Below are 23,302 nucleotides of genomic sequence, written 5' to 3'. Positions count from 1 at the left end.
TTTCGACTAAGACACTTCGCAAGGAGGCCCATGCGCTCGGTTATCATGGTCGAGCCGCTGCCCACAAACCCCTGATAACGAAAAAACAATAAAAGGCAGAGACTACGCTGGTGTAAGGAGCGGAGAAACTGGATGGTGGAGCAATGGCGGAAGGTCCTATGGAGCGATGAATGCTTCACACTGTTTCGATCAGATGGGAGAGTGTGGATATGGCGATTACCTGGAGAACATGTTACCCGAGTGTGTAGTGCCCACAGTGAAATATGGTGGTGGCAGCATCATGTTCTGGGTTTGTTTCAGCTGGCATGTGTCCACTGGTACCTGTGTGTGGCCACATGACGTCTGCATCCTACCGAGATATTCTCGACAACTCCATGTTCCCCATGTTGTGGCGTTTCTATGGAAACGAAGCATGTGTGTTCCAGGACGATAATGCGACTTGTCATGTTTCCAGGGCTACCATGGAGTGGTATGCAGAAAATAATGTCACCCGACTAGATTGGCCTGCTCAGAGCCCTGACCTCAACCCTATCGAACATCTATGAGACGAACTGGAGCACCGATTGAGGTCGCGATTACCTCGGCCTTCTACAGTTCCAGGGTTGGTGACTGTACTGCAGGAGGAATGGTGGAATATCCCACTTGGTGTACTACACAACCTTGTGGCCAGTTTACCACGACGAGTGGCTGCTGTTATCGCTGCCAAAGGCAGACTGACCTATTGATTGCAAGAAAACTGATGGTATCGGCTGACATGTGGTGTCCAATGACTTTCTTCCACATAGTGTATTATGTAATGTTGTCTGCTAGTTTCACATCACATTTGTTAACTGGAAAGTTACATGAAATGTTTCGTGTGAAGTATTGTCTGCTATAAAAAAATGCTATAAGATTATTTTGGAAGTTTTATGTAGCATTTATGCTAACAAAAATGTTAAAGGAATGCTTCCATCTAAAGTGGGCATTCTGCTGAAGACAAGTATTTAACATAGAGAAAAGTAACGGAATGTCAAGTTTGCATTTCAAATCTTGGTCTTGATAATTACCACACATACAGAGTGCGTCTACTAAGTTTTAAGACAGTTGGTGCTGTGCAACTATCAGGCGAGCCATCTACCGGTCAAGTACGGAAGCAATTAGCAATAAGTGTAGAGTCATTGCAGGCAGTGTTTGGTGTACGCAAGTGTGATAGTGCCATGTGCGATTGAATAGAGTTGTGTCAAAGTTGCCCGTTGTGAATGCGAGTGAGGAGGAACGGCGACAGAAACTCTTGAGATGATAAATGCAGCTTACGGGGATCAAGCATTATCCCGGTTGAATGTTTTCCGATGGTATGGACTCTTTTCTGACGGACGAGATGACATTGCAGACAATCCAAGGAGTGGCTGTCCAGTTGAGAGTCAAAATGAACAGAACATCGATGCAGTTTGACAATTGCTTCTTGAGAACCGCCATCTGTCGCTCAGAATGATAGCGGACGAATTAAATATCAGCAAGGACATGGCAAGGAAGATTGTTGTGCAAGATTTACAAAAAAGGAAGATTTGTTCGCAATTCGTTCCACATTCCCCGACTGACGAGCAGAAAGGCCAAAGTGTTGCAGCCTGTCCCCGCACACAACGCCGTTACTGTCAGGCAGTTTTTGGCCAAAAAAATGTGACTGTGTTGGACCACCCCCCTTATTCGCCGAACTTCTTAGCACCTGCGGACTATTTTTTGTTCCCGAAATTAAAATCCCATTTGAAAGGTTATTTTTTCGACTCTGTTTGTGACATTCAGAAGGGCATGACGTCTGTTTTACACTAGATTCTCGAAGGTGACTTCTACCATGGCATCCAGAGAATGTTCGACAGTGCAGACACGTGTGTCCACTTAGGAGGGATGTATACTGAAGAATATACAATAAAAGTTTTGATTGCTTTTCTGTAAGTATGTTTTTCATTCCAGTCCTAAAACTTAGTAGACACACTGTGTACACTCTCCACAACACATGTTTTTGTGTAATTCATCCCATGTAGACTATGCCAACATGATATATAATCAATAATAGAAATGTATAAACACTTGCAGTTTTATTTTGAGTTTCTGGCACATATTTTATTTAGACACAGTATTTTGACTATCAGATGTTATCACCAGATGCTGTACCTTCGTAAGAGGCTAATAATTTTTAAACTGAAAATAAATTTCCACCTTGCATAAATGCATGGGGGATTTTGAACGTAGGTGGTGCTCTGCTAAGGCACTAGTTTATAGTTTCAGTGAATCTCCATCATTGAAATAAGCTAATATTTCCAAAACAGAACAAATCTGAAAAAATCTTATCACATGAAAAGCCATGAGGTGACTTGGGTGCATTTTGGATATTTGTTGTGCATTTTTTTAAAGTATTAAATAAGTTTGAAATTAACCCTAAGCCTAAAATTACAAAATTTGTGAAAATATGTATATCAAATGCTGATACGTATAAAAAAGAAATTGAAGCTACGTTTTTGCTTACTTTTCATTAGGTATACATAAGAAATAATTATCACTATACAAATGTAATTCTTGAATACTAAATTCTATTATCTCATATGTAACTCTTCGAAGTAAAGAATCTAGTAGATTGATGTGGTATAATATCACTGGACTACAACTTATATACACCGTATTTCTGAACAATTTCAACTTATATTTTATTCATAAATAGTCAAAATAAGATGCAATTTCACAAATATGTAATATCTCTCTCCCAAGTTTAAGTGCCAATGGTTATCACGAATGCTGAGCACCCTTCGTTACTCTGCACACATCAATATGGTAATTGTTAGATGCACGCTCAATCCATTGATGTGATGTGACCCTCTCGTTAAGGAACTCTCTTACATTAAGGGGCTCCGTCATCGAGCTGATAGATAAAGTCTGCACTGTCATGTGTCAGCTGTGGCATAAGCCACATAATCAGCATGTTCAAGAATGACCACATACCTTGAAAATCTGGAAGTTGGGAATTTGTAAAAAGGAAAATTTAAAGGAAAATCATCTAATTGTAGAATGAGTTCCAATAAAGTACATCTGAAGAACTAGAACATGCTTCTGCCTGTTGATAATAACAATTACAATAGATATCAATAGTCATAATTTCAGGGCCTCCCGATGGCACAGTGGTACTCGGTGGAGGCACATGGTGGTTCGGATCCCACTTTAAACTAGGTCCAGTTCCTATTAACCTTCCGTGCATAAAGTGGACTTAAAAGAAAGAACAACTCAATCAATAGTTATAACTTAAGTAATTTGTTTTACACAAGCTGCTTTGAAGATTAGGCTTTAGATGTAGTGATAACTTACTGTGTCTTGTATTGACAATGATATTTACCTTCCATACACTCGTATATATTTTTTTGTTTGCAAGCAGTTTCACTCTTGTCTTGGGTACAGGCTGCTGCTTTCATCTTCACATGCATGGGTTGTGAAGAAATATTACATTTCTAAATGCCTTTGGTGTTAGGTTAGGTATCTTAACATTAATAAAACAACCTTAATTGGTTTTTGTTAGGTTAGGTGGGTCATGTTTAGTGCTCTTAGCATTAAAGTAACATCCCTAAATGCTTCCAACATCTGATCATGCAACAAATCTGGTCGCAAGCACAAAACCATCTTCAAATCTCGCATGAAATCTGTTAAAACTCCAGGTCTGAGACAACCGGACACCAAGAGTGCTGCTCAATGCAAGGTGCAGACACTTACGTAAGCTACTTTTCAAATCAATTTCTCCAGTAAATACTACTTAGTGAAACTTTTAACTGTGCTAATTAGCTTGTCCAATCTTGACACTTACTCCCACAACAGTTTCCAGTTTTCTAAATTACTTCCAAATACTCAAATAGAACTTGTGAAACAATGTGGAACATAGTAAAGGGAAAACATCACCCTAATTCAAAACAGTGAAACTGTAAAGAATCCTTTAAAAGTAGCAACAATGTTTAATAAATACTATGTGGGAATTGCACAACAACTTCCCAAAACAATAAAAGCAAGGTATATGAAGCAGATGTAAATTCTTGTCACCAAACAATGTTTGTGCATCCAGTCACTACCAATGAAATAAAAGTTATCATCAATAAAATGAAAAGTAAATGGTCCTGCAGTGTAGATGAAATACCTTCCACAATTATCAAACAGAGCAACTCTCACATTGCCCAACCACTCTGCCACATAGCAAATCTGTCACTCTCAACAACAATGAAAGAAGCCGAAGATAAAACCCATATATAAGAATGGTGAGAGTAATGAAACTGGTCTGTAATTTTCCATCAAATTCTTGATATTGTCATGTATAATCAAGTCACACTATTTCTGAACAAAAACAATATCATCAACACTTCTCAAGATGGATTTTGTAGAGGGAAATCAACGGTATCAGCTGTATTTGAATACCTAGAATACTTGAGGAATCTGTTATACAATAGGGACCAATGTATATGGCTGTTTTTGATTTGACAAAAGCCTTTGACTTAGTGCCTTATAGTCAGCTACTAAAGAAGCTAAATCAGTATGGAATAGGAGGCAAAGCAAATGATTGTTTCAATCATACTTACAAAACTGCACCCAAATCGTAGAGATCAGGCAGGTAGATGAAAAAAGCAGGTGCACAAAAACATGTCTCAGAACAATGTAAAATATATATTTTTTATACTATAAACTTTGCCTTGTTCAGTATTTTGATGTTTTATGTATATAATTATGTAAGAAGACAATTCAATCATGTTTGTGCTATGAATTTAATATTTTGTTGTTTCTTTTCCCTTTTAGGTGCCTGCTATCTGGATTTTGCAGCCAATATATTACAGCAAAAAGCAGATTCTGCAAAAGTATTTTCAACTCCCAAATGCCCTGAACCTCCAATGAGTTGGCCTGACCCAGCTGCAGTGGACAAAGCAGCGGAGCTTTTACGACATGCCAAGAAACCACTGGTCATTGTTGGAAAAGGTAAATTATATAAGCTGAAGATAACATAGTTCTAAGAATACTCCAGTCAAACTTCAAATTTATCGTTGTTTACATTAGGAACATTCTATAGCAAGTTATTGTAAATTAAATTTTATATATGTACCTTTGCACATCACGGGTCGTGCACATGCATATAGTATTTGAAGTGAAATCATATTCAGTTGCTTGCGTAACCCCAAATTTCGCTGCATGTCCCTGATTTTCAGTAACTTATATTTAGGGTGTGGATTTCTAGGCACTAAAAGTTTGTAACATTAGCAGGTAAATAGGCTCAAAGGCACCAAAATAGGCATTGAACATGAGCTTGCTATTCATGTTCTTAATTGCACTTTTTCATTTGAATGTTTTGCATTTTATCATATTTTTCTTATTTCTGTGTAAGTTTTCTCCTGACTTTTGGCTAACTGCAATGACGATGATGAATGGTGGTTAGATGACATTTTTCAGATGACATTTGCAAAAGAAACTGACTGAACAAAAATACCAAAACAAAGTCACTGTTTATTTATTTATTTTTATTTATTTATTTGAAAAGTCCTGAATACAGAAAAATCCATTTTACATCAGGATATCAACCGGAAAGAAATAAACAATTAATAAGATGGAGACACACACACACACACACATACATATACGTACAAGAATAAAAACAACTAGGGAAAAAATAATATTTAAACTTCAGCTGCTTTATTCATGCCGTTCTGTAAGTCTACTTTGATAAATGGAAGCACGAACTTCTCTTAGTGAGTTGTAAATGGTTTGTAGCCTGTAGAGAAGTGATCTTTGTTCTAAAGATAGCCTTGAAGATTTAATGTAAAAGAAGTTGTTGCATTTACTGTTGGGACGTGGGATTCTGATATTAACAAGTGGCAAGAGTTCGCTTGTGAAAAGTTGCCCATTAATGATTCTAAAGAGTTGTGTTAAATCTGAGAGTTGATGGCGAAGAGAAAGGTCATGAATTTGTAGAGTGGATAAAATTTCTTGTTTGGAGAAATTTGCAAGGGCTGGGCATCTGTGTTTGACTATTCTGACGAAGAAACTTACTACTTTGTTTGTTTTCTTTAAATTGCTTTCTCATGCCATTGACCAAATACAGGAGCCATATTCAAGAATAGGAACAACACACATTGTAAAGTAGGTTTTGAGGGCAGAAACGTGTGTTATGTCTGTAAATCTGTAAATTAGTCCAAGTGTTTTCATCGCTTTCGAAGTTATGTAGTCTATGTGATGGTTGAAAGTGAGTTTGCTATCAAAAATGACACCACAACAGATTTTTCCAGATTTAATTTCAGATTCCAGTCTTGACACTAGCTTTCAATGTTTTTGAGATTGTCTTGGATATAGCATGTGTCCTGAAGTGAGGTAATGTTTCGAAATAATTTGCAGTCATCAGCATACAATAATTCTGAACATTCGGAAGAAATATATTCGTGAATGTCATCCATGAAGAGAGAGAAACACAGGGGCCCCAGAGAACTTCCTTGGGGCACACCGGAAACTACAGGAATCCACGACGAAGAGCAACCAACCAGATATGATAACCTTTTGCTTTCTATTGTGCAAGTAAGATGAAAGTAGTTTAAGAAGAGCTCCATGAATATTGAATCTTATTTCATAATTTATGGATGAGTTGCATGTGAGAGATAATCAAAGGCTTTGGAAAAGTCGAAGCATACGACATCCATGTCCTGCTTGGCATTCAGACAATTGACCGCTTTGATAAGCAAGCAAGCAAGGTTTGTGTCACATGAAGCATGAGAGAGAAATCCGTGTTGAGTGGGAGAGAGGAACGGAGAAACATGTGCAAGGATACGATTAGAAATTATTTTTTCAGCTAGCAGTGCAAGTGCAGGAAGTAAGGAAATCAAGCGATAGGAAGTAACATGAGTTTTGTTTCAGTGTTTGAGGATAGGGACTATATTTGCTTGCTTCCATGTACGAGGAAACACACCTTCGGAGAAGCATTTATTAAGATTGTGCTTATTGGTTTGGATAGAATATGGGCTAAATGTTTCAGAAATATCGTAGGAATATCATTAGGAGTGGTAGCTTTGGAACTTGAAACAGATTTTAATAATTCTTGGACTTCATTGCAATTAGTTGAGATTTGAAAGAGTGTGTAAGGAATAATGGACCTGACTTCCGGTAGTGTGGTAGCAGCATTCTTTGTAAAGTTACTATGAAAATACGAAAGTTCTGTGCATCTTGTGGGGAAATCTACAAATTGTTGAAGTCCGATCGCCTTAATGTAATGGTCGAAAAACCACCTGTCATCATTGTCTGTGCAGAGGCCAGAGTTCGATGATGACCATTTTATATGAAGATTAAAATAACCCATAAGAATAATGTCAGTTTCCTTCATAGCATTTAGCACAGAGTCCAATAATGTTGACAAGGTTGCAGTCCCAGATTTAGGGGGTCTATAAAAACAACCGATTAAAAGTTTATTTGTGCCTATATTTACCTGAGTCCAAATTAACTCGCATGATGTTTCGAGATCCAGTCGTCTGATGCAGGGCCACTTGTTGTTTACGAGTAACATAACTCCGCCTCCACGTGAACCTCTATCGTTACGGAATACCTGAAATTCCATCAGGTATCATTATCGCTGATCATTTCACTGAACCACACTTCACTGAAACCAATCACATCATACTCGTTAAACTCGCTACAGAACATTTGTAGAGTTGATAGCTTTTTAGTTAGGCTTTGCACATTTTGATAGTATATTTTCAAACCAGACTCATCACGGGAAGCCACCTGCGGACCGGGGTTGACGTGAATGTTGCCTGCTAGCAGAAGGGTGAACACAGCTACGAAGAGGCCGTGCTGGGCCAAAACACGTGGCTGGCGGGAAGCGTTGTTGTTGCAGCTTCCAGAAACTGTCCACACGAGGCTCCGATCCGAACCCAAGGCCGAGAAAGAAAATTGCCTGTAACTAAACGACCAGTCCTCCACACACACTTGCAGTTATCCAGCATTTCATGTCTCGCAATACTACAAATCCCCGTCACAAATAACACAAACACAATAGCACAGAAACAACCCTAAAACAGTTTAAATTTCGGAGCACTAAATGCACGTGCATCAAGCTTCGGCACTCAAAATAGGCCTTTATAGGCACAAAAAATAAGTTCTGAGGTCGTAAACAACATGAAATAAACTTAAAACATTAAAGCCTATGTTTTTTTAACAGAACGGATTAAAATAAGGCAAATTGGCAAAAATTCACTCCGTGCTTGTTTTTTCTGTATGTTTTGTGTCTCGTACATAAGGATGTATCAAAAGATAACAGGACTAATTGTATTATTTCAAGACTGTTGGCTCTCCTTATTGAATTTCAATTACATACTTTCAAAATACTCTCCTGAAGTGGTACATTGATTCCAACATTCAAATTCACTTTTCAAAGCAATTGCTAAAGGAGTTGTTCAGCTCACTGTCTGACTGAAAACTGTGTCCAGAAAGCTGTTTTCACGTACCTCTTCAAATTTTATGGAAGGAAATCTGACTTTCATATGCTGCGGTAGCTTGAAGTCCAAGCTGGGTAGAATCTTTCCCGAAAAGAATGGTTGTCTCTCACCAACTGAATAGTTCCAGAAAAGTAGCACTCATGACGTCAATTGAGGCTGTACACCTATTACACAGTATGCACACATTTAAAAAGAATAAAATTAGTCCCATTGTTAATTGGTACATGCTCATAGTTGTCCAGTCTGTCTATTTTGTGTTTAGCAATCCATATTTCAACATGTAAGTTATCTTTTATCTCATAGGGGCAGGATATGCAAAAGCGGAAGATGCTGTGAGGCATTTGGTTAATTCAACCCATCTCCCGTTCTTACCAACCCCAATGGGGAAAGGTGTTGTGTCAGATGTTGACCAACATTGCGTTGCTCCGGCTCGAACCAAGGCTCTCCAGGAAGCTGATGTGATATTGCTGCTTGGGGCACGGCTTAACTGGATTCTTCATTTTGGCCGACCTCCAAGGTTTAATCCTAATGTTAAGGTTATACAGGTATGGATTCTGTTTCAAAAGTAAATCATATAAATTTTTAGTTGTGCCTTATTCAGTTTTTGGTCCAAGAATTTTTGCATTTGTGTCAAATTATAGTTCTGTTATGTTAATTCAAGGTATTATTAGCTGATATTTGTTGTACAGTAGAGAACATAAATATGTATTGGCAATCAATTTCTCTATCCCAATTTTCTTTCTTTTTACATTCTGTTTTCATCCTATTACATTCTTTTGAATCGTACATGCTTTTAGGGAATGTAATTGTACTGATACTGGTGTATATGTCAGATGTTTTGTTATACTTGTTGACAGACTAACTTTGCAGTGGTGTAAGGTCAGAAGAAAATTGGTGGTCATTTGTAATTTCAGTTGTTTTTGAGTTACCACACTGAAGAGTTGAATGATACTTCAAGCTGATTTCTGTGTATATACAGGGCTAACATAAATGATGCTCTCGATTGGATACGTACAATACTCAAGATTAATGGAACACACGTGCACAGTAGACAACTGAGCAAGATTGAGTCCAAACAAAGTTGTCACGTGGTGTTTCCGTATCTCATAGCATTCGATTTTCCATTGTAAGAGGTAACTTTTAAAATTTCTACAGCACTTATAAAATAAAATTGTGATGTGCATTGTACATCCATGTAAAGATGAGATTCAGAGAATACGTCTATATATTACATATACCTTACAGAACATAAGGTAAAGAATAACTGGAATGCGGTGATCATGGTTTTTAAAAGAAAATCCTGCCAATCTGCATCCGAACACAGCTGAAGCTATGATCATTGGACATTGTAGCATATCATAATTGATTGTTGCGATGGTTGCCATGATACACACTTGCATTTTTAAGCATGACTGTGGTAAGTGTGATTTTCACAGGTTATGTGAAGGTTGTTAGCAAAGTGGAAGTGAGAAATCCTGCAAAACCAGGGCTGGCGCTGAAGCTTGGTTGGTAAATCAGTGGCATGGTGTGCCAGTGACCTTCGTTCGAGTACTGGCCAAGACTGAATTTTTCAATTACATTTCTCTATTCATTTATGTTTTTTCCCTTCTAGAGGTCAAAGAGAACAAAACATCTCATCTATATATTGGGAGTACATTAGGGTTAGAGTGCAATATGAGAGAGTCGTGGGTTGGATAAATATTAATTTGCAAACAGTGGAAAAGGAAACTTAGAATTGAACATAAAAATATATTTAAATAAATCTTGTGGTAACAAAACGTAACTAGGGCTTATCAGGCTTCAGCCATTACTAGTATCAGAAAGTATCATTTAGAGTTTATTTTCCAAAACCAGCCAAACTTTTAAAGTTGTGAATAATATCTTGTTTTGTTCAGTATAAATCAGGCTTTAATGTCTTGCTTATGAGTAAAAACGAAGGTACCAGAAACATATTAGTAAAACTCCCTCTTCTCTCGCAGGTAGATATTTGCATGGAGGAACTTCACAATAGTGTTCAATCTGCAGTAGCTGTACAAGGAAATATTAAAATTGTTGCTGAACAATTAGCAAATAAGTTGTCAGCAAGTAACTGGCAGTTCCCCTTCAGCAATCCATGGTGGAACACGTTACGAGAGAAATGTGATGCCAACAAGAATGTTGTTACTGTAAGTATTGAAGACAGGAATCAAATATTTTCATACCCATTATCCTCTCTTAATAAAATCTATGAAATAATTGCTTTTGAATCTGTGCAAAATCTCTGACATTTAAAATACACAAACAAGATATTTATGGCCTACTGATGTTTTGCTCAACAATGCATTTCTATTGAATAATAATGTATTGAAATCTCTTAAATGTTACCATGGAAATCGGTTAAATACATTAAAATAGGTTGAGGAAATTGTTGAAGGCCATATTTCCTGCTTTTTAATTTCAGTAGCATAAAATGTATTGGTACTTTTACATGGTTCATCTGAAGACTAGTGTGTGAGTACAGTGTCTTAAGATGGTATAAATAAATTAATTGCAAGATTTTAGTGTTCTTGAAGGTTCGCATAATCACTTTCTGTACATGCAAAATAATCTAACAGTTATTTCTAGTGGTTTTTATTTGATTTTATCTGCGTCGTTTCGTTCTGGTTTCCCAGAACTTTTTCAAGCTACACATACATTTTAGTGTGGGTAGTTAATTTATTTGTGCTGTTTCTTAAATCATTTTGGCATTCCGTACTGGTAGCTCAGTCCTTAGAGCATCTGACTACCATGCGAGAGACCAGTCCCCAGTCTGCCAATCCCCGGTGGCGGAGAACCGGGACTTTTTCAACCTGTTCATGCGGCTCTGGCACCCACCCAGCATCGTATAAAGTGGGTACCTGGAGGAAACTGGGGGGGTAAAGGTGGCCAGGGGCATGGTGCTGATCACATCACCCCAGCTCGTAGGGATCAAGAAAGTGTGGGGCCCTAACCCCACACCCCCTATATGCCTTCATGGCATGGTGCAAAGCACAGGGGAGCACTTTACTTTACTTTATTCGTTACAGTACTTTCTAATCTGTTGCTCAATATTTAAATTTTAGTTAATCACATAGTATACATTTATTTGATGTGAATATTAGATAGTACATTTCCTGTACGATGTGCAATATTCTGGGTTTACTTTCCTGAAAGTTCCAGTAATGATATAATTCTTTTTGTTACTATGTTTAGTCTTGTGATTTTTAATCCTTTGCATACCTTCCATTTCTGTATATTGTACATTTTATTTTCAGAAATTTGCTGAAAATACAGAACCACCATTGAACTATTATACAGTCTTCCATCACTTGCAACAAATAATTCCAAAAGGTAAGTTCTTGCTTCATAATTGCTCTAGTAAAAAGAGTTGTTTGTATGATGTACATGGAAATACAAAATTGTGAGTACAAGGGAAAATCTGAAAGTAAGGTTTCCCAATTAATGTCTAATGTTCTATTCCAGATACAGTGGAACCCGATGTTATATTTTCCCCACATGGAACCTCAGGTCCCAATAGAGCAAGATGTTATACAATTTTCGCAGGTTTTTCATTTTCCTGCATTTTAAGTTTTTAATTGTGGTTCCCTGAGAAACATAAAATTGAGGTTCCAAAACACTAAAAATGCTGACCAAGTCAATGTTTGTTACATAAAATTTTTAGTTCGGTTCTTAGTCTGAAGAAGATCCTGATATACGTGGGTTAAGTCATAAGTCATGGCAACTATTTTCTTTTTTCGTGAACAGGGCATAACACGAAAAATTTAAGATATACGTTTGAAAGTGTATGGAATGTACTTTCGTAAGAAGCCACCAGATGGTGTATGTCAACAACGGTGGTGTAGTAAGCATGCACACAAGTTCAGTCGGTGAGTGACAGCGTTCGAAAATGGGGGTCATGAAGCAGGAGCAATGTTCGTACGTTAAAATAGCAGTTCTCCATGGCAGAAATGCATGGGAATGCTATACAGAGCTACGGGAAGCACTGGCTGTGCATGCCATGCCCTATGAAACAGTGGCGAGGTGGGTGGAGGCCTTCAAACGGGCCAGAGTGTCAACTGCCGATCTGTCTCTCGCAGTGGGCATCCTGTGTCGAAGGACAAAGATGTAATGGTAATTGAACTGTTTACATGAGGACAGGTGCCATGCCTTAATAAAACACAAGTGGATAACCTGGGTGAATACTTTGAAGGTTGTTAAACAGTGTAGTCCTGTGTACTTGTTGTTCATGCCATAATACAACACTGTTGTCCAATGTCCTGTGTTCTGCCTCTTCCCTACGAGAGTCTCCAGCATCCAGACTTATCTGCTGGCTTTATTCAAAGGTACATTCCATACACTTTCAAATGTATATCTTAAATTTTTTGTGTTGTTCCCTGTTTGGGAGAAAAAAAATAGTTGCAAGGACTTATGACTTAACCCTCGTATATAGGGGTGAAATGTTACATGTGTAGTGTTTTATTATACAATTGAGACCACTTTGGTCAGCATCTTTAGTGTTTTTTTCTGGCATGGAAGCAAAAATCAATCATGTTACTATGAGGTTCTTCTTCACAGTAAAGTTCACATCGTGACTGGTAGATGACAGCAGTAGCATACGCAGGATTTCATCAAGGAAGGGGGGGGGGGGTTATTTCTAAAACTTTCTCCAAATTCACATTACCATTGTTTTATTATACTTTAATTAAATAATAATGCTCATAATTAATTAATAATAGTACTTATAATTAACTAATTAGTTGATTTACTACTATTAAGTAGTAGAGATCTACATAAATATAGTATTTATTAAAGCAATAGACCGAAATTAGTTTCTAGTCATTTGATTTTTAACAAATTCTAGAGATCTAGGAGCATTTTTTTTTGTTTCTTTGTTACGAAATAATTGTCTAGTCAACGAGGGGAGACATTTTAAGTGTGAAAAAAAAATCCATAAAAACAAGTAAAATAAATTGAAATAATCAAAGTATCGTACTCATCCCAGGAGCTGCGGTAGTCTGGTCGGTAGGGCGTCTGACAATCACGCAGAAGATCCATGATCGATTCCTGGAACTGGTTGTAATTGTTCCAGCTTTGTCCCCGCATAAATGTCCTCGATAATTCACATCTAGATTGTCTCGCTGTTCTTACCAACAAAACATTTTACAATAGTTAAGATTGTTGTAAATTGAATTCAGAAATTCAAACGTGCCACGGTAAACACTGGGAAGAATACAGTGTATTCTTGTCCACCTAGCCTTTGTCTATAGCTATATTAGCCGCTTACAACGAACCAAGAACTTTATTTAGTTAATGCTCCTTGTTCACACAAAACAATACAAAAATACATGTTCATCGAACATTGTTGCAGCTGAGATACAAAACATTTTTTTTCTCTTTTAAATCATAGTTGCCATTTTATTTTTAAGATTTCTGTTTATTTTCAAGGCATTCACTCTGAAAGACGCTTGTGTTTGGAACGCTGTGCTTTTCTCTGTGCTGCATGGGAATAATAATTCAAATTATTATTATTATTATTAGTAGTAGTAGTAGTAGTAGTAGTAGTAGTAATGACTACTTGACTTTGATAAATTGGTCATTTTTAATTTTTTCTACAGCATTTTTCATGACATTTTAAAAGCTCAAGGGGGGAGGGTTAAACCCCGTAACCCCCCCCCTTGCGTACGCCACTGGATGACAGTGGTTTCCAATATCACTTGCATGTGAAGAAAAATGCATATTCAAAATGCACTGGTAGAATAGGTTCAATCTGTTATTCAGCTTATGTGGCCAAAGGGACACCTCCAGTTCTTAAAGAGCCTCCCAGATGGCATAGTGCTAATGTTGTCGCCTTGTAATAAGGGGATCCTGGATTTGATAACCTTTAATAGGAATCAAATTTCAGATCGAGCACCTCTACGTGTGTCCGCTCCACCAGTGTAGTAATTTTAAACATGTATTTTTTAGGATTTGTGTGGAACTGACAATAGTTAACAGCTGCCTTCTACCAGTCAAGGCCTGAACTTTATCTCAGCCAAGAAGCAGCTCAATATCTGGAATAGAACATTAGATATTTTATTAGGGAACATTACTTTGTGACTTAAATTTACATTATCATGATCATTCATGGTTTTTGGCCATGGCACAGTAATATCGCTATTTTGCAGTGCTTTTCCAAAATACACATGTTGATAAATTGCGTGTAATGACAGAAATTATACAGGATTAGTCAAAGAGGAGGATGAGGAGATTTCAAAATGTTATTTCCAACAAAGAATACCCAACAGAAACATAATCCACACGTCATTGGATAGATTAACATTCCAAGTTTTGTTGTACGACAATTGGTTTCATTCGTGCACTAACAATGATGTTTTTTCCCCTTGTTGCGGGTACTGTTTGACCAGCGATCCCAGAGCTCCAGTTGGCAAAGTGCCAAGAAAAAGGGGAAGTTGGCGGTAGGAAGGCAGGCGGGAGAGTGCCGCTCGCGGTTGCACGTTGAACAGTGTTACCAATCTGCGAGGATGCTTATCCACCAGAACATAAGTAACGAAAACCATGGGAGTAAAATGAATGAATGGATGTCTAAACACTGCAGGCAAAAGTGACAACAGCGCTTTACGGAAAAACAGGTGGTGGCCATGGACGTCTGCAGGATTTTTTCCAGGGAAGGGCAAGGAAGGTATTATTTTCCATGGGGGCAAACAAGGCACATTTTCTCCAAAAATAGTGCTGTTCCCTAAAAACACATTGCTTAAATTTGAATTTATGGTGATCATGCAATAATTAACAAATATTGTTGTGGCTAAAATGAAACTATATGTGCGAAATAAATAATTTTTGGTTGACTTTCATTTCCCCCCCTTGCCCGCCCACCTTCCGGGCGCCCATAGTGGTGGCTCGAAACCAGATACGGGTCCAGTTGCCTTCCTCTGGGGTTGGGTCAAAGATGCCGAACTGGCGCTACATTCAAGACTTCAGCTTTTGCAAAGACGCCTCTCCACGGCCAGAGCACTTCCAATATATTGTGTCAATATTCTCCGGTTGGCAACATTGCTCTCTTTCCCCACGTGACACTCGCGCTGCTCGCGTTTCAGAGAAGCGGTTCCAGAAACTCCCCCAATTTATGACTGGACTCTTCTACTTCGGGCATGCGCAGAAAACTCGAGAGCTCTCGGATCGCTGGTCAGACAGTAAATGATGATGCCACAGGAAAATTCATTTGTGTGCTAGAATTTGTGAAGTGTGAATCCATTGTGCAAGTGCAACATGAATTCTGCCATAGATTGAACAAACAGCCACCTCATCACAATCAAGTTTCAAATTTGGAACCTTCCTCTATCCAATGATGTGTGCATTATATACCTGTCATGTACAGTTTGTTGGAAATAACAGTTTGAAATCTGCTCCTTCTTTTTTTATTAATGCAGTACGATTAAGAAAATTACTACTTTTTTCTACATTGAATTAATATAGTTCTAACAAAATCTTTTCCAACTTTTTTCTGAATTAGAAATTCTTAAATTAGTATTTAGGTTATGTACATAAGATTGTAATTTTTAAGAATTAATTTGTATTCTTTTTGTACATGTTAGCCATTACTTTCATAAAGTAAAGTTTATATAAATAAATATTTTGTGTATAAACTTTTTAACTTTTTATGTGATTTCTTGTTCCCCAGATAGTATCATTGTCAGTGAAGGAGCAAATACAATGGATATTGGACGTACAATGCTTCTAAACAGTTTGCCTCGACATAGGCTGGATGCTGGTAAGACTTGGAATAAGTGAATTCTGTTGTGGAAGTAACAATTAATTTCTTCATTTCTGTCCACATACCATGTTGGAAGTTTTTCTTGACAATGCAGGGGCAGCATGAAAATTCGAAACACACAAATGGCAGAGGACCAGTGACGTGCACTGAGGAGTAGCTAGTTTAGCAGAGATAGATCAATCAATCTCGCATCTCTAATTATTTTTAAATCACAATATTTATTGTCTTGTTGAAGCTACAGTTCACATACAACACTTCTTTTTTCACTTTTCTCGTCCCTCGGTGAGATCTGCGGGAAAGGCTGGATGGGTTTTCCTCCGCCTCACCAGTTTCAGGTAGAAAAGGCTTCCAGAAGGAAAAGAAAATATTTCTGCCTCTACCTCCCTCCCCCCCCCCCCCTTTGCTGCAATGGTTGAAAGGTCGTGGTGTATGGTACACCGGTCTATCTGCTATAGGAACAGATAGGGTATTGGTTTCCCCTCGATGCCTTTATAAATTCTTTGAAGAATTCAGGGGAGAAATTTCTGCAGTACTTACATTCTCTGTATTTACACCACAACTTTATACACGTATAATATGTGTGTGTATAATGTGGGATGTAAAAATATAGTTTTATTGTTTATGAAATGGGAATGTATTATGTGCAGAAAAAAATACTTGGAAATGTTTGCTTTCTTTAATTTTTTTCAAATATGGAAGATATAATGATTAAATAACAAATATTTGCTCACTCTCATCTTAGTAGTGTATGCGACGGTTGGTGCTTTTCTGTCATCTTTGTTGTCGGCAGACTTCCTTGGGAAAGTGGTTATCACAGTGTGCTACGACAGCACAGGTTCGGACCCCGATCTGGGAATGGGTGTTCTTTGTGTGTGTCCTTTCATCAATTTTATCATATCATCTTCACGATTAACCAAATGTGGCAAAAAGTGACTCTAAGTAACAAAAATCAAATCATTGACTGATTGTTTGATTTAGTTTCTTTTACTTCGCTTTTCTTCCACTTTTGGCTAATCTCGAAGATGATACAATATAATTGATGAAGGGACACACACAAAGAACAACCATAGCCAGGCTGGGATTCGAACCTGGGATTTCTGGCTTAGTCAAATCAAATATTTTTTATTTTCAAAAAGGGGGGGGGGAGTTGCATGTATTTTTCTTAGTCATTCCTCAATTTGCAATCTTTTCCCACCTTTGATGTTCTTTTTTTTTTTTTTAAGGAATACTAGGCCTTAATTGGGGATGGGGTTGAAAGATTGCTACCACAAGTGTCGATGTCACTGCAGAGGACATTGCATGGAATGCCAATGATGTGAGAGGCATCGAAAACTTTCACTTCATCAGGTGTGAGTCAGGACATCTCATGTTTCATGGCGATGGCAATGTCCTCTTGAGTCTGAGTCTCCCACACAATTGTTTCTGTACTTTGCGTATAAGGTCGAAATCACACGGGGACGCATCTGGTGAGTTCATGTGTGTGTGCTCTAGTACCTCTCATTCTCTGCCGGTCGAGTAACTCCTGTACACATGCTGCTTTATGTGGTATTGAGTTGTCATGGTGAATGATGGCATATTCCAGAAGATCAGGAGGCTTGTCCCTAATGGCTTCCACTAACTCCCTGTGGCATTCTCAGGCAGTTTGTCCACGGAGAATGGCTATTTTCACGTAAGAGCATTCTCTCTCTCTCTCTGTTCACAAAGAATAACTACTATCCTTCACAAAGGTTGACTCACCACTGATGTTCTCGTGCCCTCCGTGTGATAACCATACTTTCCATTGCCATCTGGTGACGAAATTATGCTAGCTACTACAGGTGACTCACTCTTTGGAACGTCACAATCATACTCATATTTGTAGTTATTATGACTTTTTGTTTTTGCACTGCCAATGTAGTCTTGTGACTACTACATGCATGTAGAACGATTACCTTTTTTAAATGATTTTTTTTGGCTCTTCGCTACCATGCCCTGGTACACATGACCTGCATTGTCCATACATTGTTCAGTTCCATTTGTATATTTCAAATTTTTGTTACGGTCCTGCATCCTCAAGGATAAAAATAGTTGGCATGACTTATGCAGCAACCCTCGCAGTTAGATATCTTAGAACTTCTTTGTGTTGATCTACAGGATATTTTTAACAATATTTTTCATCATACATTTTGCAGCAAAATTAACTTAAGTTCAATATTTTATGTAATTCATAGGATATCCAAACTTGTGAAAATGTAGATAGACAGTTAATCGACGTAGTATAAATTTCATAGTTCAGTTCATTTTATTTTGCATTTCACGCACAGTTCTCGTACAGTTCTTTCTGTAAAATGCAACACATTAGGGCTGTGCTTGTAACACTGATGCTTATTGATAGTAATACCTCAATGTTGAAAAGCAATTTGTAATTTGCATGCCTTATGCTGCTTAGTACTTTCCAGTATTGATAAATCTGCATCAGCATGTCCCTGCAAAATACACATCTTCTAGTAATTGATAATTCTCCCTTTTATCCATTTTTTTTTCTCTACATTCCAGGCACATTCGGCACGATGGGTGTGGGAATGGGATTTGCCATCGCTGCTGCACTCTGGTGCAAGGAAAACTCGCCAGACAAGAGAGTGATTTGTGTTGAAGGAGATTCTGCTTTTGGATTCTCAGGCATGGAAATTGAGACCATGTTCAGGTATTTTTTTTTCTCATTTTTAAACATCAAATCTATTTTAATAAGCAGGAATGGAATTTATATTTATGCTAGGTGTCTATTTAAAATTGCAGGACCTAAGCAAGGATTACTGGTGCAGGTAATATAAACAGTATTTCTGTGTAGATTTTGTACGTGAGCATGAAAATCAGCACAGATTAAATATTCATAATCATAAATTTGTAGTCTTTTAATGGGTAGGAACTACCATAGATCGTATGTTCTTGGTAATTTCTGCAATGTTCCTTTGCCGAGAATCAAATCCTTGATTGCAAGGCAGTAGAGTTAGTTACTACAATATTGGGGAGACTGTGTATTATCAGTAGATGTAACTAGTAGATTGTTAGATTGATATGGAATTATCTGCCAATTATCACCATCATTATCATGCCTAGGATTTTTTTAAGGGGAGGATAATGTCTTTCTAGTACTTGCTCCAGTATTTTGCCACCTATTCCTGCATTTGGCATTTTTTGAGGGCTGACACAAAGGGGAATGGGCTTTTACTCCACTAACCAACCCTCTTGGCCACGCTACAAATCACCATCGACCAATTAATTGGTTTCATCCCTAAACTGAACATACAGTGAAACCTCGATTTTAGGTTTTTCAGGGAACCAAATTGAAAGAACTTAAAATGCAGGAAAATATAAAATCCTGGAAATTTTATAGCATTATGCTATATTTGGACCATGCAGATTGAATGTATATTGCAGGAAAATTTAAAACCGAGGAACGTAAAATTGGGGTTTCACTGTATATACATATTTTCACTGCTTTTTCCTAAAATTTTAGTTAATGCTTATTGTATCCGTAATTGTTTCAGGTACAAACTGCCTATTATCATTGTTATTGTTAATAATAATGGTATCTACACTGGCTTGAATGAAGAAACTTGGAAATATGTTCAAGAAGCAGAGGACGTGCCTTTAACGTAAGTAAAATTTATTTTATTGTAATCAATACTTGGTCAAGACATTTAAGTTGCCCTTTCGAAACAACCTTTAAAGTTAATGTTCTTTGTGCAAGATATAAATACTTTGAGGCTCCATTCTAAAAAAGTTTCCTTCATGTTAAACCAGAATTATATGAAGGTGTGTGTTATGAAGGCATCCATTTAATATTGTCTTTTGCAATTGCTGAAAAATTTCAACACTGTAAAACATTTTTAGGACCGTTTTCTTTGTTTCCTACTATGTAAATCAACATGTTATGCTATCGCATCACCTTTATTTATATTGCATTAATCTTAGTTACTTTTATTACAGAATGTCTTCGTAAAAATGTGGATTCATGTTCAATAAAATAGTGTGCAGTGACTGACTACCAGAATGCTGGATGCCACATATTATATTTTTCATGAAATCGCAGTTTCACTTATAAAATGTTAATTTAAATGGATGATATTCAGCAAACAAGTTCCACCCCATTCAATATTTCTGACAAACAGATTTGATTCTGTGTTGTAAACATGCTGGGTAAGCATTGTGCATATGATCAAAGTGATTCAAGGCATGATTATCATGACCATATGAGGAAAGTGTGCACATAAAATATTGCAAATTTCTTGCTGTAAAAGGACTTCTCAAAATGCTTTCATTAACACTTGTGAATCTGTATGCCAGATGTCATGGGCATTTCTTCCCAAAGATGATGTGAAGTTGAATATCATCCATTGGTGTGTAATTACTAGTTCATTTTTAGTATTTTTGTCAGTTAAGTCATTAAGTTTGAACCTTTAATTAAATGAACAGGAATGTGCAAATTTTAGATGTTAGAAAGTATCACTCCTATACATATAATTATGAAACATTGTTTTATTAGGAGCCCACCTACATCACTCACAGTGAATACCCATTATGAAAACATCATGGGGCTAGCTAATAGGAAGGGCTACTTCTGTACCACCGTTGCAGAGCTACAAAATGCTGTTCAAGAAGCTCTGAAGGTAAGAATAAGTCAACTTCTTTAGTTAACATAAAAATAAGAAATGGTGCGTGCACAACACTGCAATTCAAATTACAAATAAGATTTAGCTACAATGATTTTTGCTTGTCAAGATTGAAATTAAAATTTCATATGTACTGTAGTTGTTTCAGAAGAAAAACATTGTCTCTTGGCTCTCTCTACATACAGGATAAAAGTTTCTTAATGGGATGTTACAAAAGGCTATTTTCATAATGGCAATTGTTGCTAAAGAATATTTGGTTACACAAAAATGTCTAGAACTTACCTGTACTTCATTATTGTGCCAAGGTTGCTACAAGGAAGACTTGGTATTCATGAAGAAATGCTGAATATGAGCACAGATTCTGTTTAGTTGTCACTATGACAACTAAATCTTCACTGTTGCAAACTTATAAGAATCAAGTTCAGCTTGTAACCAAATATTATTTAGCAACCATTGTTAGTGTGAAAATATCCTGTAATAATTATTACCATAAAAAGACAATCCCTTAATTAGCTATTAGCATGGCAACCTATTATTGTCATACAAATTATAAACTTTACATATAAACATGGACGTCTGGAAGTGGGGGCAAGCCCCCCCTCCCCTGGGAAATGAATGCCCACCTAAACATTATATATTTCACACATAATTTTATTTGGTTCACAGTAATTTATGTTAATTATTATAAATTTGTTGAAGGAACATGATAATTTCGGACTGAAAGTGTTTTTTGAGGGGGCATCACTATTATGGTGAAAAATATGACTCCTTTGACCCCCCTGAAAAAAATACCTTTCTTGCACTTCCCTGGAAAATTTCCTGCGGATGTCCATACATATAACATAGTAACATTGCCATGGTAATCAAATGTCCTTGTAGCTACATTTCCATAATAACCGAATAGAGTTATGAACAACAATTGCATGCTGATATCTTTTTAGCAGCAAAGTTGTCAGTCATGGCAAGAAAGCATTTACATTACAACTAATATCCAGTTAGCAACAATACACGACAAAATATTCATTCAATATACATTGCCAAGCAAATATTCTCTTATTAACCATTGCCTTGACAACCAAAGATCAAAAGGATCCAAACGTTCACTTGGCAAACCAGTTTTCTAAATACCACTTTTATTTTTACCACCATTACTACGACAATCCAATTCCTCAACAATCATTGTCATGAAGACTTTTTTTTTTTCTTGTAGCAACAGTGCTGAGACAATATTCTGTTAGCATACATTGTCATGTCAATCAACTTCCTTAGCAACCATTGCGATGAGGACAAAATGTCTTTGCAGTAACATGAGGTTATTTCTACCTCTTGGTTAATCACAATGATGGGATGAATGATGAAAGAGATGATGAGACAAACACCATGATTCACCCGTGCTTTACCCAGGGTTTGAGCTTGGAATCTCTGACTTCATAGCATGTTATGCTAACCACTCCACCACAGAAGCTGGCATTTGTTCTTCTAATCATCATTCATCCTTATCACAATACATATAGACACAGAAAAGTAACATTAAATGATGAATACAAACAATAAAACTACATGTTGGCATGCACTTGTTAATTTTGATAGAGTATATTTAAATTGAAACTTAGTGTTCTTTATATTTATTTATTTATATTGCACTATCAAACAAATACAATATAAGAGATTTATACAGAATAGAGTGATGGAAACTGCATTCACGTCTTTTCCAGGTTAAAGACCATCCAAGTGTTATAAATGTGATGATCAACCCAACGGCTGACAGGAAACCACAAGATTTTGCATGGCTAACAGAATCAAAGCTTTGAGAGTCAAAAAATTGGGTTGGATATAAGGAGTAAATGTGTTATTGTTATTCAGTATAGATTTATCATATATTTTTATAGTGGACATTTTTTGTTGTACCTGATGAAATTGTTGGTGCTCTATTTTTGTCTGGTTGAATAAAAATTTTATACTTGGTACATTATATTTGTGGTGATTATCTTCATTGAATGCTTTGACCCCCTGAAGCCTGGATTTATATGTCCTGTGCGTATATTTCAAGCGGTATTTGAATTGGCCACTGCTTTGTTTTAGTTCTGCATGAATGATGATGTCACTTGTTGATCAGAGAGCAAGAGGCAAAATTTGCTGAACCTCTGAGAGTCCTGTACAACAAATTTTTTGACCTCGAAAAATGTCGTGCACCTCATGTCAGCATCATTGCAGGATCATCATGCCTTTGTGTTGCAGAATTCCCTTCCTCGTTTTCATCATCTTCAACTTCATTATCTGCAACAAGGTTTTCTTCTGTTCCACGTGATTTATCAGTATTGAAAATCCACCCACTGTTCGTCTTTGACTTATGAAAACACTGAAAAACAAAGTTTTTCTGCTTTTCGATGGCAGGGAAGTACAAGTCTCTTACGACC

The 23,302-nt window shown here is 37.1% G+C and overlaps 1 protein-coding gene across 3 annotated transcripts in view; it reads left to right on the top strand.

Annotated features, from left to right (window-relative positions):
- Positions 1 to 22,857, top strand: part of Hacl (2-hydroxyacyl-CoA lyase) — a 59,746-nt gene extending 36,889 nt beyond the window's left edge. For all 3 annotated transcript variants that reach the window (XM_083111394.1, XM_083111396.1, XM_083111395.1), the window contains 9 exons: positions 4,795 to 4,971; positions 8,769 to 9,010; positions 10,445 to 10,630; positions 11,738 to 11,813; positions 16,141 to 16,230; positions 18,769 to 18,916; positions 19,761 to 19,868; positions 20,759 to 20,882; positions 22,601 to 22,857. In XM_083111394.1, coding sequence (XP_082967520.1) covers positions 4,795 to 4,971; positions 8,769 to 9,010; positions 10,445 to 10,630; positions 11,738 to 11,813; positions 16,141 to 16,230; positions 18,769 to 18,916; positions 19,761 to 19,868; positions 20,759 to 20,882; positions 22,601 to 22,696 — 1,247 coding nt within the window. In that variant the 3' untranslated portion in view covers positions 22,697 to 22,857. The remainder of the gene's footprint in view (positions 1 to 4,794; positions 4,972 to 8,768; positions 9,011 to 10,444; positions 10,631 to 11,737; positions 11,814 to 16,140; positions 16,231 to 18,768; positions 18,917 to 19,760; positions 19,869 to 20,758; positions 20,883 to 22,600) is intronic.
- The last annotated feature ends 445 nt before the right edge of the window (positions 22,858 to 23,302 follow it).

This window comes from Lepisma saccharinum, chromosome 25 (genome assembly GCF_977018435.1).
Source record: "Lepisma saccharinum chromosome 25, izLepSacc3.1, whole genome shotgun sequence".
NCBI lineage: Eukaryota > Metazoa > Arthropoda > Insecta > Zygentoma > Lepismatidae > Lepisma > Lepisma saccharinum.
Note: the sequence above shows the minus strand (reverse complement) of the source record. Positions and strands in the feature narration are given on the sequence as shown.